At 46.4% G+C, this 22,645-nt stretch overlaps 1 protein-coding gene across 2 annotated transcripts in view; it reads right to left on the reverse strand.

Moving 5' to 3' along the window:
* Positions 1-1,895: 1,895 nt before the first annotated feature.
* Galphas (G protein alpha s subunit) overlaps positions 1,896-22,645 on the reverse strand; it is a 58,188-nt gene continuing 37,438 nt past the window's right edge. For both annotated transcript variants that reach the window (XM_077686822.1, XM_077686823.1), the window contains 2 exons: positions 7,102-7,169; positions 1,896-4,875 (listed from right to left, as the gene is read on the reverse strand). In XM_077686822.1, the coding sequence (XP_077542948.1) occupies positions 4,729-4,875; positions 7,102-7,169 (215 nt within the window). In that variant the 3' untranslated portion in view covers positions 1,896-4,728. The remainder of the gene's footprint in view (positions 4,876-7,101; positions 7,170-22,645) is intronic.

The following is a 22,645-nucleotide window of genomic DNA, read 5'->3' on the forward strand; positions in this document are numbered from 1 at the left end:
AGACATTAGTGAGGCTGAAAGCTTCGCTTCAAAAAGGTCTCGCATCCGAGTTGCACAAATGAGGATGTCACCTCTAAACTACAATGCCACCGCTTGACCACTTTCAGCTAGAAATACTGGTTACTTCTTTGACCTTACAACACAAAATCAAAATGAACAAACACTTTCATTTGGGCATACCATTTCACTAACCAGTGGAGACTCAAAAACCATGCCCTTATTTGACTTTTTTCAATGATGCGAGCTCACAAAATGATGCAGAGGGCAGTGCCAACAAGCGCATACGGGCAAACATTGTTATTAATGCCCCTTCCACCAATATACAAAAATGACCAACTGCGAGATGAAGTGATGCAGAACTTGCCAATAAATATCTCCGCAGCACCGCAGCAGCCCTACATCTAGCAAAAGATTGGGAGTATCAGGCTACATGGCGAAGAGAGGGCCAGGCATTTAGATATAATTTGCAATGAAGCAAGCAGATAAGACGCTTTTTTTATATTTTCATTGACTCACTATCACCTGTCATATCTTATCAAAGCATACTCAAGCACTTCCAGTCCAACTCTCGGGGGAAAAAAAGATTACACTGCAGCGAGAAATATGCTGAACTCAAGCACATGCTAGGCTAAGGCACTCTTGTCCTGTCAAAAGGAGAACATCTCAGTACAAGCTCTCTACAGCAATCAAGACCAGTTTCTCTTAAGGGTTGGTTTGCTTGAAACAGCTCAAATAGTTCATAGCATTAGTTTTCCAAGCAGTGGTGGCACTGCAGGGGCACCCCTTCCTGCCAATACAGTGCACTGCCTGTTCTAGGGCTTACTCTCTCGACACACGGCCCTTGCTACCCTATTGGCTTATTAAAATGAGACAAGCACACAGGACGAGCGTCACCATTTGCGCACATCACGCCCCGGTGCAACTTATGCAACGGTCATTACTGGCATCCCAATCTGCTTTGGCAATGCCCCAAATTATTGTGGAAATTTCCACACTCCATGAACCAAGCGAGTGGAACCTACTTCATTCGAATTTAGACATAGGCCACAGATCCCTCACTAGGGCAGCATTGGACCTTGCGGCGATCTTTTTTTTTTTCCAGCCATGCCAAGAGCCACGAAATAAAAGCCACAGCTTATTTAGTGGCTCCGAGACCAGCTGCCGCAACCTCTTGGTGATCAAGTGCAAGCAGTTGTTACAGCAAGCTTGGCACAAGTGGCAAGGGGTAGGTCAGATCACCGCCTTGCCAGGGCCTTGCTGCCACCTCAGCACCCATGGTAGCTTCCACACGTGTTAGCTGCATTGTCGGCAGTGTGCTACCTAGCCGAATTGAAGTTTTGGAGACCGCCACTTGGGTACAAGGGACAACAGGAGGAGGTACTGTGTGATTTTTTGGTTGTTGTGCTCAGCCTCGCAAGAAATGGACTTAAACTTACCGAAGGAGACAAATGGTAAAAAATTAGAATGGCGGGGGAATGGCAATGCTTACTAGTGAGGTGCACTGAAACAACCGCATTTATTCGCATAACCACGGAGATGACCCCTTGATGGAGTGACAAAGTTGTTACGGGGGCGTGCCTTTTTCTACAAAAATTCAGAAGAATCTATTGCTAGACAACTGTCAGCGACATTCACACAATTGAAATGCTGGCCCCAAATTTGGGAGGCTCGAAGAGTTCGGCAGCCATGCCATGTGCACTGCAATGCCTGCGCAAAGCAGGAAAACGCCGGCACTGTGCACATGCTGGCTCGCGGTGGCACTGCCGTTGGGCCGCCAAACCTTTGTGCCGTTCACTGGTTACGGCGTCTGCCAGTCGGCCAGCCTTTTGTGCACGAAGTACACCTGGGAAGCATTTGGGCCACTGCACTACGTGCTCAGGAGACAGACTCGCAACCACCTTTTGTGTTCAGGTTTATCGTCAAGTAAAAACAGACAAGTGCGCAAAAGTTACACAACAAACACAATGTCTTTCTTTCTTAGAATACAAAAAGAACAAAATCCAACAGTTGAGCCTACTTGGGTACGGAAACACCACCTGTTTTTTTGTCTCTTTTTTTTTTTTGCATTTTCCCCCCTGCATTTTTTTTATTCTAAAAGTCGTCTGGATCTGTACAAGATACGGAGTGGAGAAAAAATGCCGCACAGAAAAAAAAAAAAAAATGCAGATGAAGGTACGGGTTGAGACACAATGCAAATAAACCACAGAGCGCCATCCTATTCAGCGCCTCCCCCGCCCTCCCTTGCACACACACATTCACATGCGCACGTATTTGTCCTAGTTAAAAAAAAGGGGGTGGGGGAGAGAGGGGTCGAAATTGCACACCATGCCCAGTGAGTCCAGGGACGGACAATGATTTTGCCTAGATCTGGATGCATGTACTGGGGCAAGGGCACCCGCTCAGGGAATAACCGGGAGGGGGGGGGCTCGTGTGGCTGCTCGTCCCACACGGGAAGACATGCAACCTTGTGCAGCGCACTAGCAATTGCAGCCACCGCACACCAATTCCTCCTCCTGCCAGCAGTTTGCATTTCAGCCCATCAGTCATGACGATGAGCGAATGACAAGCCACACGCTGCACACGAGGGGAAAAAGGTAAGAAAGGGAGGGGAGGCGGGTGGGCCCGTCACAACTGGTCGTGACACAGCACTGCTTTCCCTTCTTCCCCCTCCACTGTTACACTCCGTGGAAGTACAAAAAACCACCAGGATGGGTTTGACTACCTGCTGTGTGCCTAGAAGCCACCCTCCACCTTGTCTTCCTGAAGCGCATCGTGGGATGTTCTATGGGGCCTCGTCCACTCACTAGAGCTGCGAGCCACCACGACGTTATTATTATTATTATTAATATTATATACACAGTTGCAGAAATGCACACTGATCACTGGTGTGGAGGGAGAGAAGCGGGAGAAATGAACGCCTAACAAAGCAGTTGGTTCTATGGCCAGAGAAGCAAATGGAAGCACTACATATGAGCAAAATGGAAGCAACTTTCAAAAGGGTGCAGCACGGTGGCCAGCAGTGTAGCATGGTTGGTTCAACAACTGCAATAGTACGGGCTTTGTCCTTGGGTAGGAGGGAAGAAGGTGTAGCCACATTGCTCAAACTCACGGATGCCTAAAATGATGTCCCATCATTGCGTGTGTGTGTGTGTGTACAGGAAAACAATACCTTAAGAAAGTGCTAACGAACCTTCAGATATTTTCTAAGCTCTTCAAGACTAAACCTATGCACACTAATCTAACATTTTCTCTCAAACAAAAACTCGGCATAGCGCTCTGGCTGTAGTGCACCAAAAATGCTGAAGACAGCTCCTCCCAAAATGGAAAAAAATCCAGAGACAAGGACTGTTTCGCTGGGCGTGTGAAAACTTGCAAACGAGGGAGCGCAACCGGCGGCAGCAGGCACAGTATTGCGTCCAGGCCGTCCAGAGTTCCGCACTGCTGGTGCCCCCGGCCACTGCCAACCACTCTGTGCTCGCCAAACGCCGGGGCACACAGTAATACTCGAGAGTCGTCACAAGCCTTCGCTCAGCAGCCACACTGGGGCGAGGCTCCAAAGGGTGGCAAGAATCGGCACACCGTCAACAACAAAAGGGGAGGAAGAAAACCAAAGTGTGGGCTAAAGCGTCAGAAACTAAATGAGGCCTTCCAAACAATAAAAAGCAAGGCACTGTAATGCTTGTGAGCAAAAGCTGCCAAATGCCCAAACTGAAATGTGGTGAGATGTCTGTCCGGAGAACACATAAACCACTAGCGATGGTGCAACTGCAAACGACAATGTACAGTAATGCCCACTTGGGGAGGATTCACTCCTGGGAGCTCTTGTGTTTGGCCGATCTAATTGCGTGCTCCTTCCTTTGCCCTCCGTCAGGCCCGCAGCTCTTTGCCTCTAACCAACGCTAAAAACACCTCAATAATTTAAAAATAGCACTAAAAATCGCGAAAAACACACAACCATCATGCTGAAGATGCCTACTTACAACAAAAACACACACACAAAAGGAAAAAAAAAAAAAAAAAACAGACAGCAAGTTTGCCCCTTCTATTCTATCCTCAAACATTGCAATGCCCAAACACAAAGCAGGTCTCACGTAGGAAAAACAAACACACAAATAAACACACACACACAAAAAAAGAGAAGCTAAAAAAAAAAAAAGTTTGGCAGCAAACAGTATTTCAGCAGCACAACAGAGTGCAACCAAGAGCGATTCCCAGCACAGGAGGGAACGACACCAGACTGTTAGTGGGTAAGCAATTTGGCCAAGAAAACCGTCCCCCAAGGAGTGCGCAGTCCCAGCGGCGATATGCCCAACACAGGCAGTGATTAAGACACTCCACCGAACCCAGGGGGTGTGTAAACGGTCTGGCGCCAAGACTAACGCAGTGGGTGGCAGTGCACGCCAGACACGCCCAGGTGCCACACCGGGAGGAGTGGGGTGGGGGGAGGGGGAGCACTGCAGCAGCAGCAGCAGCAGCAGCAGCGGCGGCAGCACAGGTGTCCGGCTGAGGTGGCAGGGCTGCAACAAAGCACAACAGCGCACACAAAAACAGACAGGGCTGCACCAGAACACTTTCCTCCTTATTCAGCACTCGCTCGCTCACTCACTCACCCGCATGCACGCAACACAGTAAAATGTAGGGCTTTTTGACTGTTCCGTACGAGGAGGAGGAGGAGAGAAAGAAGAAAAGACTAGAGGAGAAAAACAGAAGGGGGGGGCCAAGCGCACATCACAAGAGCTCGTACTGGCGGAGGTGCATCCTTTGGATGATGTCTCGGCAGTCGTTGAATACGCGGCGGATGTTCTCCGTGTCCACGGCACAGGTGAAGTGCGGGTAGCAGTAGTGCTTGCCGTCTCCACTGGCCGTGCTGATGCGCTGCACAGAGACAACAACCCAACGGGCAGGCCGTCACACACTGCCCACGGGCTTCACCGCACACCCGAGAACTGGCTCGGGCCAGAGTTCCTTTCCAGGGCGCCACACTGCCACGTGCGGTCACACTTCCAGAACAAAATGGGCCACCACACGATGCCACTAACCTTGGCCAAATTACTTCAGTAACGGCTATAGTTAAGCAATTCTTGTGGCCATGGCAACTTGGTTAAGATGATTCTTTAGAAGACGGCCAACTTGTTTCATGTAAAAAACTGTTTGTGCAATAGTTAATGCGCAGCAGAAAGAGAGGGTGGCAGGGGATATGCAGTGGCATGACGTTAGGCCTAACTCTACGCTTTGACGTATAACATTGTACCACAGCTCGACATACAATGAGCACAATGTTGCATTGCACGTTGTCGTCGCAAAGATCAACTTAAAGGTTACTGCCTAACATGAAGTCCAAACAATAGACATTAGGCCTAATGTCACGCTTTGAGGTTTAATGCCGTCAACCTGTACCCATTGACAAATGCATCATTCCATTCAAGATAGGTACAACTGTGGTACTTCTGGTGCGATTCAGAATGTTATTTCAATGTGTTGATATGACACCGCCAACCCTACATCAACCTTAAAGGTAACAAACCAACCTTATTTATGAAAAGAATACATAGATTTGAGCTAAGAAAACATTTTGCAGTACAAAAAAAAGAAAAAAAAAATCACACGTTTTCAGTTCTCTTTTTCAGGCCTTTCACTCCAAAGCACGCAACTCTACTTTCAGGCTACTGAGAATTGCCGTGGCAGTTGTTTTAAAGAATAGAAGGAGTGTTCCAAGCGAACCAGTAGATGGTGCTAGGTGTGTACAGAAAGTTCCTGCTTGTACTATCTTCAAATGGAATGTTGCTAGGAAGACATACCCATCACACGTCAAAATGTAGGTACCGGGGTCGATGTCGTGAGACCTCAAAGCGTGACATTAAGTCAAAGCCACCACATACGCGATAGTTGCTGCTGTTGTTCCAGCAATGCGATACATGCCCACAGAGTAGCACATGCATGCACACTGCTTAGGGCATGCACCAAACAATGAATCAATCAATTTCTTTGAACGCAAGCCCTAAGAGGGTTGACAAGAAATCTGCATGTGCACTCTGAATCCTGTGGGCGTAAGCCTACCACAGAGTAAGCATGCCCACAGAGTTGCTCATACCCGCTGCAGACTATGCTTTACAAGCAGGAATATATGCAGCTTTCACACGATATGCAGCGGTTGGTGCACTCAATCTCTCTGTTTGTTCTATAATATTTGTATACAGGTTGCAATTAGTTTGCGGACGTCACCAAGAAGTGCAAGGAGCATCGTGAACAAACAAAACTTGGAACCCATTCTTCATTGGGCAACCCAAGCAAGAACTGGCCAAGAAAACCCAAATCATGCGCTAAACGTCAACCTTCTACCTGATTAAGTGACAGCTTTTGCACCTCTTCTGTGCTCCTTTGAGCACAAATTATTTTTTTCTACAACAAAAAGTACCAGCTGGCAGGGAAGGATCGACGCTCTATGGGGGCCGGGGCCACTTAATCCTGCTACTCGGTAACACGACCACGATCTTCTTGAGAAACTGAATTTCACCCCATTCCTGAACGACGAGTGGGGCTGTGTCCTGCACGCCCCAGAGGGGAGTGCAGGACACAGAGGGCACCCTGCTCCTCCCCCCCAAGGAGCACAGTGGGATCCCACTACTGATGACGGACGACAGAGGTGTATTATGCAGGTCCACACAAGTTAGAGAGGCGATACAGCCCAGCAGGGGCTGTATATGGGGGCAAACTTGGGCATGACAGCACAAGGGTGCCGCCAAAGCATGGGGACTAATATTTTTTGCACCACTAGGTGAAAATTCTCACTTCTAGCTCCCTGTGGTCCAGTATTTTTTAAATTATTGCTCCTGCCTCCGTAGCTTGCCGCGAAGCTCTGCACAGCCGCACCACGTGAGGCTGGGTGCTAGAGCCCAAATTCTCATCCGCATTAGACGGACCCATACTACGCGCAGGTGCGTGTGTGCTCTCATTTCCTGTGTGGCCAAAGTCTGTGCCCACATACCGCCCTTGCAAATAATTTTTCTTTGTCAGTTGTCGCCAGCACAATGAGCGCTTCCAACACTTCTCTTCTCACTGACAGCACCCAAGCAAAGAAGAAGTTTGTAAGGGCACACTTACCAGGAATTCATCTCTGATGAAGTACTTTGCTCGAATGACTTCAGGGTCTTCTCCTGTTTCAATAACAGCTGGGGGGGGGGGGGAAGGGAGAGACAGAAAGGTGTTGCAAACCCTTTGTTGTGTCTGCCTTCACACACAGCAACAGAATTCTGGGCAAATGCTGTCCCCTTGAATTGTGCAGGGCCCTTGAATTGTGCAACAGCCATTCATCAAAGAATCGAGGGAAATTCCCATGCTATCGCGAGATAGCCCATGCACTGCTTGGGAATCCCACGGGTGACAACCTGGCTACTGCTTCTCCCACACAGTGGAATCCTACCATTTCCATTTTTTTACATTGCTCTCTCACTCAGTGAGGCAACCTGAGAGCTCAACAGTGGAATCATGGTGTTGTGGTGCGCACAAGTATGCTAATAAAATCCTGGAAGTCTTTATGAAAGACGAAATCGCCAACTATAACTGCAAAATCACTTTCTTAGTCGCTGCTCCCCAAACATAAGATTCTTCTTTCTATCATTTTGCTCTAGTACAGGCAATGTTGTGGGCATGCCAATTTGGGATGCAACTGGTGGTTTCAGGCCTGGTGATCTTTGGTCAGACCCTCTGCACAAGTACCCAGTAATTTGGTGCTCCTGAGGAAGGCCACAATTTGCCAGAAAATGCGGTGAGCGACATTTCAATGATGAGAAACAAGGAAATGCAGGAAGGCGGCTTAGTTCCATTTAAAACATGGTTCTTCCAATGTTGCTTTGTGTTCTTCGAAGTGAAGTCACTAATATCAAAGGTTATTACTTTTTGTATTAATGTTAACAATAAAAAATAGCATGTACCATTTTCAGTTTTTTAAAGCGTCAATGTTGTACGAAAGCGTCATTTAAAGCTTGAAAACTTGTGACATGCAGTTTGTTGTGCCTAATTCTGATCTGCATTTGCAAGCCAACTGGGAGTGATCCCGCAACCCTTTGTGTGTTAATGATCACATTCACTAAAAATATGACACATGGTTGTCTTCGTTTAACATTTAGTTACCAGAAAAATCAGCTACTGGTCTTGTGACCAAGTTTGAGATAAGAGTGGTTAGCACTGAGGGTGCACCAAAATGCCCCCAAGAATTAGACTCAATGCAACTGGATGCTAATAATAAAAGGCCCACGTAAAACTCATTGTTTCCATTATTTGGTGCGTAATCAAGCGTAAACCAAGACTGCAAAATGCAAATGGTAGGCAGATAGCAGATAAGACTGCTGGCACAAACAACTCATCTGTTGTTACAGAACAAAAACCGTGAAATTGTCCTACAGCCACATTAGGAAGGTAAATGAGGTGGCCCAGCATCACTTGAATGACTGCAGCCGCTTCCCATTCCACTGCAGCTCACTGCTTCGCATACCACAGCAATTTGGGCAGAATGCTGACCTCAGGGTAGTTTTCAGATTTCAACCACACTGGTCTTAAACCAAGAAAGTTTATTTTTACAGTTATGGTGACGAAAATTGGAGGACACATGTAGTTTTCCATACCGTTTATAGATACAAAATTTGTTTGTGAAAAATGATTATATTCAAATTTACTTGGATTTTTATATATCATCTTCAGACAGCTTTCGTAAAAAAACTGCTGGAGAGATGCAGCTGAACAAGGTTCCAGTGAACTGTGCTCAAATCAAGGAGTGATTTGATTGACTGTAGGGTTTAATGCGCCGACGCAACGCAGGCGAAGAGACGTGCCGTAGTGGAGAGCTCTGGATTAATTTTTACCACCTGGAGATCTTTAATGTGCGCCGAAATCTCGTACACACGGGCGTTTTCGCTTTTTGCCTCCCTCAGAAAAGCGGCCGCACCGGCTGGGAATCAAACCCGCGACCTTGTGCTCAGCAGCACAATGCCTTAGCCACTGAGCCACCGTGGCGGGTAAAATAAGGAGTGCGATAAGACTAACAGGATCATTCTATGTTACGACAGTTTGACATTTGAGCTTGAACGGAGAACCAGAAAAACCGGTTTTACCTTTCAAACTCAAGTTTAAACGGCCGTAACTTCTGCTACAGACCAGATATATACTGTTAGTCTTATTGCACTCCTTGATTTGTGCACAGTTCACTGATACCTGGTTCAGCTGCATCCCTCCAGCAATTTTTTTTTTACAAAAGCTGTCAAAAGATCAAATATAAAAATCCAAATAAATTTGAATATAGTTGTTTTACAGAAAAACAAATTTTATACCTACAATCAGAATAAAAAACTACACAGGTCCACAAATTTTCATCATCTGTAAAAATAATGTTTCTGATCAAAGACCCATGTGCCCTTTTAAGTACAGCAATCAAATTGTGGCAATATCCCCTCCTTACTTCAATGGGCTCAGCTGCCAACAGCCTTTCATGACCGTAACGACTATCTAGATGTTCTGACCTGCATCCTTTTCACTAACCATAACATCACTGAAATTTGCAATGTAACAAAACAGGGATAATATAATAATGGTTAATTCATTGTTAAAAAATATTCTCCCTTCGCTTGTGATGTTATCAATGTTAGCCCCATTGAGCAGAATTGATCACACGGGCAAAGACACAGGTGAATGGGATGTTCCCTTTCACGGCTGTTATACAAGCCACAGCTCTGGCCTTGTTACATAACAGTATTTTTCTAATCACAACAAAAGAGAACTCCGTCAATGAAGGTCAACAAAAGACATCAATATGGGCGATTTCCCTCCAAATGTGTAGAAGGCGCTATACGCCGTGACGACAAGCAACAAATGTGGGCGTCACTTGCTCGCCCCAAGTCCCTTGTGTGTGTGCAACCGGCGGCCGTCAGCAATTTTCCCCCTACATGGTGTCAGAAGTGGGATTGCTGATTACGGCCACCACTACCACTGGTTGCTCGCCCCATTTGCTGGGCTCCCTGGCCTGCACCCGGCCCAAAGCTTCGCCTTCACTGACCCAAGTGCTACCTGGACTGAGCAGTTGGAGGACTATGTCTGCGCTACAGCACAGCACTGAGCTGCAGACAAAGTTCAGGTACAACCACTCCTTTACTGCATCGGTGCTTGAGCTCGGTGCGTGCTAGCATATTCTAACTTGTCGGCCAAAAAAGTTCAGTTCTACAACACACTGTGAAGAAAGTTCACTTGATATTTCATGCGTCTGCTAAACAAGTTCTTGAGAGTTATCATTTTCACTAGTGGATGCAGCAAGCAGACGAAAGCATGGATGCCTTCTATTCTGCATAGTGAAACACTGTTAAAGACCGCAACTACGGCTCAGCATGTGTAGAGGGCAGCATCAATAAAGATCAATTTATCAATGGTTCGTTGGATGGCAGGTTATCGGAACAACTCTGCTGCACTCCCGACTTGTCGCAAGACAAAGCACTCCTGGATGCGTTGGCTGCACGAAGATGTCGAACAAAAAAAGCGAGAACGAGCAAACCATTTATCTGCACCAGTCTCCATCGATGCAGCAAAGCACAAGCCAGTGCCAAGGCAGCCATGTAATCAAGCGCCAGGATCAAGGGACACGTCCAGGGTGCACCAATCGTGTCACCTCTGCAGACGAGAAGTGGATCAGCAGGAATTTCGCCCGGCCCAGAGAGCCGCTAATAACTTTTGGAAAATAAAAGGGCACTTTGAAGCAGTTTTCTTAGCTAAACAATGACAGTCACATGCCATCGTGGTGAATGCTTTAAATAACTGCCACGATGAAAAAGCCACATTTGTGTCTCGTGAACAGTGTCCCACTCGAGCTCAAGGTCGGGCCAGGAGCAGAAGTTAGCGTTGCCACAAGCACTTTTCTAGAAATACAGTCTCACCCTGAAAAACCCGAGGGCCATCTAACTATTCCAGGAAATCATCCTTTGAAAGTATCCAACCAATTCATGTGCCACAATGCGTCCTTTCAGTCTACGTCACGCCTTCGCAGCCCACTCTGCTAGGCCACTCTACAATCCTCGCATTGGGCCGCAGTGTGCAGTGAAAGGCTAGTCAGCTCTGAAAGTGACGCAGACCTAGGCCAGGATATCTTCGCAGGGCTTGGTACCACAGGGAAGGAACACACCAATCGAATCAAGCTAAATGCCAAGCCATTTGCCCTCACTGCAACTGGCAGAATTCCTTTTCTTTTGTACAGCCCGGTAAAGCAGGAGCTACACCAGAAGGAAGAACAAGACCTCATGAGGCGCAGTACACGGCAGACACCATGGTGTCGGGCAGCTACAAAATATGCGTGGACCTAACAAATGGGTGCTCTCACCAACTTGGTGATGTGAAAGTGTTCGCGACACTGGATGTAACAGCAGCATTTCTCCAAGTGCAACTGTCCCAAGAATGCAAAGCATATACCACATAAAGTTCTCCATTTGGCCGCTACTGTTGCTGTTGTCTACCTTTCAGCCTCACTCCTGCACTGCAGATTTTTCGGCGAGAAATGGCCTGGATTCTTGGCAGTCAACCAAACAGAGTCGACATGATAGACAACATCCTGGTCTTCGACAAGGAAGGAGAAGAGCATGACAACAGGCTTGCATATGTTGCTGAATGACTGAGGAGACCCGGCATTAAACTCAACAAGTCAAAATGCTGCTTCGGTCAAGGCAGATTAGTGTTTCTGTATCCTGCCACGTCCCGTGGAACTCGCAGCACTGCACAACTGGAGTCCACCCACAAGGATGCAGCCGATGTTGGTGCTTCCTCGGCAAGGCTAATAATATTTACAGCTTCCTGCCCAACCTTTCGCAGGTAACTGCCTCTATTTGTGCCTGGCTAGGCAAACGAAATGCATGGCAATGGAGACTGCTTCAAGAGCCAACCTTAAGTCAGGTAAAGGCTTGTAATTGTAATTCACTTTATAATTGTGAAGTGTCAGCCTGATAGTAACACCACTAAGTAATGGTTCTTTTGCAGGAACAGCCACCAGGAAAGCAACGCACAGTACCACTTGTGTCATGGTTGCTAATCGAAGCGGAGCAGCACTACATGACAGTCAAAAGAGAAACAGGCACTGGTAACAGCATGGGTAGTACACTGCCCTGACCAACACATACGTAATACAAACTTCACAATAGAAACTATCACCACTCACTGGCGACACTATTTGGAAATGCCGACTTGGACATGATGCCTCCATGCATTCAAAAGTTTGGCATTAAACATGTGCTACCAATTTCACATGATCTACGTTACTGGCAAAAAACCAGCCACTATGGAAACACGTTATAGGGCTCCAAAGAAGTAACTGTCAACAGGGGTGAGACAGCTGAAACAGATTAGGGAGCAGTTTTCGGAGCAGCAAAATTTCGATTTTGGAGCAGAAGAACCTTAATTTAAAGCAGTTAATGACATTTAATTTTTAATCTTATTACGAGCCTAAAAATAAATTTGTAGCAACTCGAGGAAAAAGTACACTTTTAATCAGTGCGTAGTACAAACTACACTGAAACAGCCTTTGCAGAAAGATTTTTGAACAGACTACTAAGGGGTACAAACTGAACTACCTTCTTACAAACTTCGTAAATTTCGTTGAGGCTGTATAATGAGAGTAGTTAAAGATACCGAATTAAAAAATGCTGCATTCGTAAGGTGTTTTTATTATGACTGAAATGCTGAAATTACTATTTTAAAAGGCTGTGGCTAGCGTTCCATCCAGACGGAGCCGGCGTGAAATTTGTACAGTTCCATCCAGACAAAAGCAAAACCGGCTGATTAGACGCCATGCTCAGTCTTCAGATTTGGTGTAGAGGGTGCGTCTCGGATAATAGCAGCCTTGTGGGTTTGAGATATCAAGGCTAAGGTGTGTGTTCTCAGCCCAGTCTCCAATCCCCAAACTGTACACCGTGGAAACACCCACTGCAGTGCTCATGCGTACTAGGATTCATCTAGTGTGCTATTCACATCTAACTATGAAGCCAGTTCAGAGTGAAAACCACAAAGAGCACGAAGAGTGGAGCACTGTAATGGGCACCATGGTGACAGTGATACCGTGAGTCTCCGGTTGTCGCGGAGTGAGAGTTGCAAGGTGTGGGTGTCAAGTCAAAACTCCAAGAGAAACTGACTTGTGATGTGTTTTGTTTCGTTTATGAGCACATCTCAGGGAAGAGACGTAGAGGGCACTACATGCCATGGTTTCCATACACTGTGATGACCAATAAAGATGGACGTCATTCGTTCGGCTAGCCGTTCACAACTGGCACCTTCACCCCTGCAAAATGGAAGCAAACTACCTCGATGCAGCAGACTGTGAAAGTCCATAGTACACTGCCCTGACCAACACATACGTAATACAAACTTCACAATAGAAACTATCACCACTCACTGGCGACACTATTTGGAAATGCCGACTTGGACATGATGCCTCCATGCATTCAAAAGTTTGGCATTAAACATGTGCTACCAATTTCACATGACCTACGTTACTGGCAAAAAACCAGCCACTATGGCAGTAGGCTTTGCGTATAAGGCCGTTGAGTTGTTTGTGCTGGGTTTGTGTGAGAGGCGTGAAAGGAAGGTGGTAGGTCAATCGGCTGATTAGAAAGCTTTGGAGAAGACGTATGCGGTCGGTCTCTCCCATGCCGTGTTGGCGGTTTGCCACCCGGCGGATAAGGTGCTTTAGGAACTACTTTTCTGCGCTGAACTTATGACGTATTATGGGCAGCTCACTGTAATTGGCTGAGACCGACAAAATCCAATGCTAATTAAACTGGGATTGTAATCTTGCAGAACCAGCTATTTGCACTAAAGTTTAGTACACATCCTTTTAATAGCAGTAACAATGGTGGGGTAAACGATGGAAGATATGAACGGAGAGAGAGAGAGAAATAACATTTATTTAAAGAGCTCCCCCTTATGGGGCGGTGGCGGCTGCCCACAGGGCCGCAGCGACCTGGAGGCCTCGGGAGGCGACTAGCACCTGGTCCGAAACCTCGGAGCTCCGCATGGCCTGCTCCCAGGCCTGCGGGGTGGGGAGGGGTGGGTAGGGATTCTTGGGGCACTGGCAGAGGGAATGAAAGTGCGTGTCCAGTGCACCACAGTGCGGGCAGCGAGGTGAGGGAAACAGGTGGGGGTGGGAGTGCTGCAGGATCGTTCGGTGAGGGAACGTGTGCGCTTGGATGATGCGCCACATGCGGGCCTCCTCTGGTGATAGGGAGCTGTGGGGGGGTGGGAGGGTTCGACGGTTCAGTCTGTGGTGCAGTGTAATGTCGGTGTATGTGTACAGGGGGATGGGGATGCTGTGGTTAGGAGCAAAAGAAGCAGGAGCCCGGGTAACGAGTTCTCGAGCATGTGAATGTACTGCCTCATTGCCTCCTAAGCCAGTGTGGGCCGGAGTCCACAGCAGCTCCACAGGATCCTGGGGAGGGTGTCGGAGGATGATACGGAGAGCTTGTGGCGAGATACGTCCCTTAAGGTAGTTTGAGAGGGCATGCTGGGAGTCGGAGAGGACGGTGGTGGGTTGGGGCTGTTGAACTATGGCGAGGGCAATGGCAACTTCCTCTGCCACCGTAGGAGAGGGGGTGAGGACAGACATGGTTGTGGGGTGGGGAGGACCGTGCATAGAAATGGCGTAAGCCTGATTGTTCGGGTATTGAGCCGCGTCCACATAGATGGTAGTGGGGGAGGGTGGGTGGGAGATGGTGTGGCGCTTGGCACGTGCCATACGGCGGCCTGCATGGTGGAGAGGGTCCATGTTTCGAGGAAGGGGTTTGATGCGGAGTAAGCGTTGTATGTGTGGGGGTATAAGCATTGGGGGGGAGGGAGTTTGAATTGGGTTGATATTGAGGGAGGCTAGGATGTGGTGTCCAGTAGAGGAGCGGGAGAGACGGAGGATTTGGGAGAAGCGCTGCGCTTCGATGAGTTCTTGTGTAGTGTTGTGGAGTCCCATAGCTGTAAGGCACGTGGTAGAGGCATGGGGAGGTAAAAGCAACGCATGGCGGTAGGCTTTGCGTATAAGGCCGTTGAGTTGTTTGTGCTGGGTTTGTGTGAGAGGGGTGAAAGGAAGGTGGTAGGTCAATCGGCTGATTAGAAAGCTTTGGAGAAGACGTATGCGGTCGGTCTCTCCCATGCCGTGTTGGCGGTTTGCCACCCGGCGGATAAGGTGAGAGGTTTGGGCTACGTATTGTTTGATGTGAGTGAGTGCTACGTGAGGGGAGCGAGTGGAGGTGATGTGGAGCCTTAGAATACGGAGATGGGTGGTTTGGGGGATAGGTGTGTTGTGTGTATATAAGCAGATTTTAGGTGGGGGGGCAGTTTTGTGTGGCAGAAGGACGAGTAGGGCTGACTTGGTGGGGGAGCAGTTGAGCGTGAGGGGTTGGATGCATTGCAGGGTGGTAGCAAGACCTGCCTGTAAGGTTTCCTCGATGTGTGCGTCACTGCCTGAAGGAACCCAGAGAGTTATGTCGTCTGCATAGAGAGTGCTGCGGAGGTGTGGGATAGTGTGGAGGGCTGTAGCTAGGGGGATAAGAGCTATGTTAAAAAGCGTTATTTTCTTGCAGTTGTATGTAAATAAAGTGTTTTGCCTGTGTTGGACAAGAGACTATATGAATAAAGTGACGCAGAACTCCATTAAGTGCCCGCGTGTCACTTGACTGAATCAGCCCAGACACTTTGTCGACTCCTGTGTTAGTCTGTCAAGTGAACATAGAAACACCAGGGCGTACTGTGCACACTATGCTGGCCATAGCCGCACGGCAGTCCTGTGTGTTGGGCTTGTCCCACATGACACTGGCCAGTAGGCATAAGCGACATTGTCCAACAGGAGCCTGTTTGTCAATCATACCCAATGTTTCACGAAACCATTACTACCAACCGTAACAAAAATAAGCCATGCACAAATTTGGTCAAAAACAAAGCGAATGCGAACAGCGGTCCTGTGCAGTAGTATCATAGTGCCATCCAGGAGGACGAACGGTGAATGAGAGAACAAAACACGTTTGGCCATTCGCTGCAGCCCTAGTCACCATAATAACAATCGTTTCAAGTACCTGCCTTAGAGGCGTCATCGCTGATGTCATGAAACACAATTTAGTGGGAGAATTAAAATTTTGGCCTAAATTGTTTATTTCTCAGTAAATAAAGCATCGTTTACTGCCGGACAGGCGCTGGGGGCACTATAAACCATCAAATCTTTCGAATAAAACAAACTTGTATGTTCCCTTCATGGTCCGCCACCAGCTGTTGACATCTGTTAGGCTGGTGGTCAGAATAGAAATTGATTTGCTTTGGCTGTCGCAAATTTTGTTTAAATTGTCTGGAGTGCCTTTACGAGGCAATGGGGGCCCATAAAATTTGGAACTGTTAGAACTTCCTCTGATGGCTACCAGTTAGACCAGTGATGTTACAAAATGTCAGCCTATAACCGGTCTTACAGCAAGATTTTTCACTTAATTGGCATTTGCTCCAGCACCAGCACTTGTTCACTGTGCAACGAAAGAACTTGTGCAACAGACCGTTTGCACACACCCTGCTGCAAAGCCAGAAATGCTTGTTTGTACCTTTCTACTTTTCTGGGGCAACACAAGTATTACTACTTTTTGCACACATGTTGCTGAAAAGACAAATGTGTTCGTCTGCAGGCTTTTGGGGGAATACTACCACCACACCTTAAGAAAAATAATAATAAAAGTGCCCATTTTGAAGAGTAGTTTGGCTTATTTCTAAAAATGGTTTAATTAAAACACTGAAAAAATACTGCTCTCCTAAGATATTACACAACGTATCAAAGTGAGCTTGGCAGGAACTGGCTAGCGAATATAGCAAGCAATGTGGATTGAAAATGGCTTATTTTGCATTCGGTGTCAATCATCTTGGGCTATGGAGGCAAAATACAACTTTGTTTAGAAAGAACTAGTACCTCCCTCAGCTCCATTCCAGCCAAAAAAAAATTTTTTTAAACAAGGAAGGGAGGAAAAAGAAAAAAAAAAGATCAGAAGAAGTATAATGAAAAACCTTCAAATTTCGCACCACAGCGACGTGCTATGGGCAAGACTGACGTCATTTGGGTAGGGTAGTCAGTTCCAGGACAACATGTTCCAGGACCCCGAACATGTTTCAGGAGAATCGGCTTCAATACGATTTCTCCCCAAACAGACCTTTTCACTGCAGCGATCTGCACAATCACGCACCGACGGTCCGCTGTTCTCAACCAGTATATTTGCTGGAAGTAAGCCCCACAAACACTCTACCGCTCGTTACGCCAGACGGGCCAGTGCTGCTCTGACACTGTCGTGCCTAGCTATGATGGAAGAACCTCCTCCCAGCTGAGATACGTTCAACGATCGGACAGGTCTCGAAGGGAGACCAACACGTTGCACATACAGATGATAATGTGTGTAAACAAAGATGTGTAAAAAATTGATGACCAGCTTTTTGTGAACAAAATGTTTCATTTCTCGGACAGTATTTGTTAGAAAACCCTGATGTCCACCGATTACCAGTTTGAAACAAACACCAATTTTAACACGTTAAGAGTTGCAAAGCTCGTGACCCCTTTTGATAAAATAGACTCGGGGTATTACTCAGTACATCTGTAGATTTAACCCGAAAAACACGAATTTCGAAATGGTTTTACAAAAAAACCAGATTTCTCCCCAATTATTAGTTTGAAAAATAGCACCAAATTTTTACTCCTTGATTTAAAAAAAAATAATAAAACCTGAAAACAAAGAACCCTACAGATAAGCCAGCACTAAAAACAATTTTCAGTGTGTTGCTGCACATTAGCATTTAAGTGATACGAACAAATGGAACCAGAGATATAACTTAACAACGTGAGGGTTCGAGGGTTCGAACGCCACAAGGAGCGCTTGTCCTTGTGTTGTTCGTCTTCAGTCTAAATTTGTTGCGCTTTAAATTTGCACTATGGAACCAGAGGCCTCACTCACTACAACCATCCAGTCGTATGTCTTAGTGATGGGTTAGTTTGGTGGTCGTCAATTGCACAAACAAGATTCTGTGACGTCACAGAAAAGTTGCTGGAAAGTGGTCAGAGAGTTGCTACTATTTCACGTTTTCTTTAATATCTTTATCATTTTTTCGAAGTGTGCAATCAAATTGGTATTATTGTTATCGGGACAACAGTCTTTTTAATGAACCAGACATATTTTGTCTTCACAGGCCCCTAAAAGGACATTAATAAGTGATAGATGTTTCGTTCCAACTGAAAAATCACTTGTCTTTCAAAGCTCTTTGGTCTTTTGTTTACAAACAAAGGATGCTTTGTTTGTGCAGAAAAAAAGTGAAGCTGACATTTCTTTCCCATTTTCTTTCAATTTTTCTACTACGTAAAAGGCAACGCCACAAAATGTTCAGAGGGACCGCCTACAAACTAAGCGTGACTGACTGATTTACTGTTTTTGGCATCCAGTTTGAACTGGATTGATGGAATAGCCATCTAAGTGTTGTACAATGATGCCAGGCTTGGCGGTTTCTTTGGCTGAGCCAGGGTGGTGTTGCCACCAGGGGTAATGTGTAGAAAATGCCTCGATGTTGCCCCAGCATGGTGACTAGTGATGCTGACGGTCAGAACAGTTGCACAGCCAATTGAGCCAGTAATTAGACTGCTGCTGGTTGTCATACACGCAGACACCAGCAGTAAAAAGGATCAAAAGCTCTCGTGTTCACCCGCATAAATACTTGAAAAACGTTTGACCAAAATCTAAATTCAAACAAAGCTTACTGCCAATGGTGGTAACAGAACCTGCCTAATATAGCACTAAAAGCGGTAAGTGTGTCGTTTAAAAAGCGTGCTTCACAGAAGTTCCCACATATACTTCTGCTTGCGGCTTCTTTTCTACAATTTTTCTTGAAAGAATGCCTGTACAAATTCCACCCAAGCCCATATCACCATTCCCAATCTGTAGCGTTCCACCCAAGCATAGTGCGGGAAAATGCATGGGGCAGCAACACCAGTTTTCATTGCGTTTGGAATTCCCTGCATTAACAAAACTGCTGCTGCCACGAGTGGTATGTATGCAATCACAGCACATCATTCTGCCAATTCAAACACTCCGTTGGACAACCAGAACAATCAAAATATTGCAGTTTGAATGCTGTAAGCAGCTAGTGTCCACAAGATATTCTGACCTGCATCAGCACTGATCCTCATGCCATAGTTATTTCCCTACCCTACAATGAATGATGAAACCAAATATTCCATCTTTTCATACCTCACAGTGATAATTATAATAAACACCATCTTTTTTTCAATACAGATATCCTCAAATTTGAAATAAATTAGAAGGTGCAGTCAATCCTTCAGGATATGCTTAATACATTGTTGACGTCTATAGACATAAACGGTAGTGCTGCAAGACTTGGAAGCAGCATCTTTGATGAGATCATACCTCACAAGCCGGAACACTAAGGGTGATTTCAGATAAGATTGAACAAAGGGTGGCTGGTCGACCTCTTCAATTTGTTTGAAAATTTTCCCCGGGAAAAATTTTGTCTAACTGCAAAAAATCTCGGAACACGACAAGGTGGACCCCCGCTGCTACATGCAGGTGCGCCTCGGCCAACTTTAGCAACGTCTAGCTACGAAAACATTTGAGGGTCAATTCATAAATTTTATGCACAATTTGCACTTGGTGTACATTTATCTGAAAAAAGTTTTGCTGCTGCCAAGGATACAAATTTTTCACAATAAAATGTAAAATTCGGCTCAAAGCGCAATTTTGTTTGAACTTGGAGGCTAAAAGTACTTAAGTTACAGTCTTCAAATTTTACTCCCGTGTGCTCCTTGCGGGTCTTTTAACAAACTCATCAAATATTATAAATGTACACTGTACAGCTAAGATGCAACGGGCACGCAACTTTGAAGAAAAGAACTGAAACACACAAATTGCAAAAGCGTAAAAAAAAAAAAAGAATTTTCTCAATCTCTTTTTAGATGTGAGCCTTTACATGTACAGTAATCCCTCATTGATTCAAACTCAGATATCTCGAAATGTCGGTTAAAGGGACACTAAAGGCAACTAGCAAGTTGGGCTCAGACGAAGTTCAACTGCCCTGTGGCCCTCAGCGTTTATTCGTGGGCGAAAGATGCTTTAAAGGGACAGACAACCGATTTTTGTCGAGTATATATTCTCTATGCCAAATGAAAGGGCATCACTTAAAGGGACCCTGCAACACTTACCATCGAGTACTAGAAATGTATTTTGGAGTAAAGTCTACTATTGTCCCAGCAATATCCTCCCGCAAGAATTATGAAAATCCGTTCACTATCACCGAAACTACGCGCAATGAGAAATCGCGCATAATCGTTCCCTCTCAACTCAACCGCGGCAAACGCGACAAAAGCTGCGCGCTCTCTCCCGGAGAGGGGGGTGGCTCGCGGCGTTCTCTTTGGCGGCCGTCGATATATCACAGGCCGGGGAGTTTTCTCCTTTTCTCCGCAACGTGGAGGGGCCTATTTCCGGTCCGGTGCCACAAAAAAGCAGGCATGGGTACCTGCTCGCAAGCGTGCGCTCGGGCGGGTAGGCCGTTTCTGAAGCAATAAACGTTTTAGTCTAGTGGTCCCGTTGAAAGGGAAGTATTGAGCTCATCACTCAAACTATGCACGCACTCAAAACACAAAAGAAACGGCAAAACTGTGCCTACAGGTTCAAGCATAGATGAGGCTCGTACGCAGCGCTGACGACAGTGGAAATGGGAGAAATTAGCCGCGAAGTTGACCAGTGATAGCCGATCGGACAGCCATGGCCTCAGTGACGTCGCTTAGGCCATGCCAGGGGTGCATAATGAGGAGAACTGAAGAGAGCGCGGTTGGTTTTTCCGCGTCTTTCACAGCGATTTCTGCGCTCACCGCTTCACGTGCACGTGTAATATTTGGCTCGGGTATTCCTGGCAGTGTAATCTAAACATTGCGCAGGTTTACTTGCACTGCTCAAAGAGTGTTGCAGGGTCCCTTTAAAGCACCTTGACGAGAAACGGTTTTGCTGATTTTTAGATCTACGGGCCGTATGTGTCCCTCCTAAAACTAATGCTGGCAACCATGACATAGAGTAGCTCGGCAACATACTTTTGTCTGTTTGCAAAATGAAAATGATATTTTAAAACTTGTCCCCAGCTAGAAAAAAATTAGAATCACAGGCTTTCCTGTTCCTCTATGAGTTTTTTTAATGCAACGGTCTATTTTGCACGAATGCGCCATCTGTTGGGATAGACGACAGGTACAATCTGGCTTCACGTAGTGGAGGTGGGAAGTTCGATTCTCTCCGGGCACAACATTTTTTTTTTTAAGCTGCCGTTGGTGTATTTGGAAACTGAAATCAAATATTTTGGCAGAACAAACGCCCCCGACTCAGGCAGAATCGTCAAAGCTCCTTCACTGGGTCTGTTTACTGAACGCTGCCGTTGATTCTGGGCATGGGTTGATTCTAGCCACACTGAGAGCCAACCAGCGACGGCGGGCGGCGTGTCTTTAAAAATTTCAAAATAATGTTTAGAAATACATATACAATTTAACCTTGTACAAATACTTGTGTTAAAAGATTTTCAATGCGTAAATAAACGTTTCAGCAGTTACAGTAGCTGCTAGGTTTGCAGGTCACGTGACAGGGACACATTGTAGTGTCAAGTTTTGACACTACGAACTGCCACCCTTCCGATTTCAGGAAGTTTGCTGCCAAATTAAAATTATTTCCGCCAATTTGTTCAGAAATTGCTTGTGGTTATCGGGCTATATAAAACGCTGGCTTTCATATGAGCTAGAGAATATATATGCGACAAAAATCGGTTGTCTGTCCCTTTAATTACTGAGAAATTACCAACTGAGAAACGCATTTCATCCCCTGCACCATTTCATGACATTTGGCGTGACGTAAACGGAGGCCGGAAGCGAGCGGGACAGCGCTTTGGTCAGCAGGAAAACTAAAACCTACCAAGCGAATCATCGCGCCCGCAGGAGCCGCTAGTCGCGCACTCGGTGCGTACGACAAAGCAACTTGCCCGGCCTATACATCCGCAGGCTGCCGCTCTGTGTGCGTCAACCTTGCATGGGACGTGCGATGGTGGTTAAACAATGGGAATGTGCCGCGCGGCCTTTTACTTTACCCACAAAACGTCTAGAGGACAGCACAACCGCAGCAAGAACGACGTCAAAGGCGCTCTACGTTTTACAGTCTCGTTATGAATATTCTGGTTTTACTCACTTCGATGCACTCGGCTTGATGCGTGGCGCTATCTGTTAGTTACACTTGTAACCGTGCCCAATGCCTAGTGTGAAAACGAGCCTAGGTACTCCGGTGTACGAGCACCTGAATGGCAGTACGTGTGCTATTACTACGCAGGCACGCGTGCACTTTCATCCGAAAACTGAAAAAAGATACTCATGATCACGGCTCGACAGATGTGCTTACACAGCGCAACCTTGGTATACGCACAGTTGGAGGTAACAGGCATGTGACTTATGCCGAACCTGCAACAATGATCGCAACCGCCACCGGCGCCATGGCTTGGAAGCTTGAAAATGTTGGCATGGCTTGAATTATACCTGTGCATTTACAATCGTTTATTACTTATGAAAGTTAAAGTGCAAAGAAAGATTTTATGCATT

The sequence above is a fragment of the Haemaphysalis longicornis genome, unplaced genomic scaffold, assembly GCF_048455015.1.
Source record: "Haemaphysalis longicornis isolate Haplotype H1 unplaced genomic scaffold, Haemaphysalis longicornis Haplotype H1 scaffold_1, whole genome shotgun sequence".
In the NCBI taxonomy this organism is placed as follows: Eukaryota; Metazoa; Arthropoda; class Arachnida; order Ixodida; family Ixodidae; genus Haemaphysalis; species Haemaphysalis longicornis.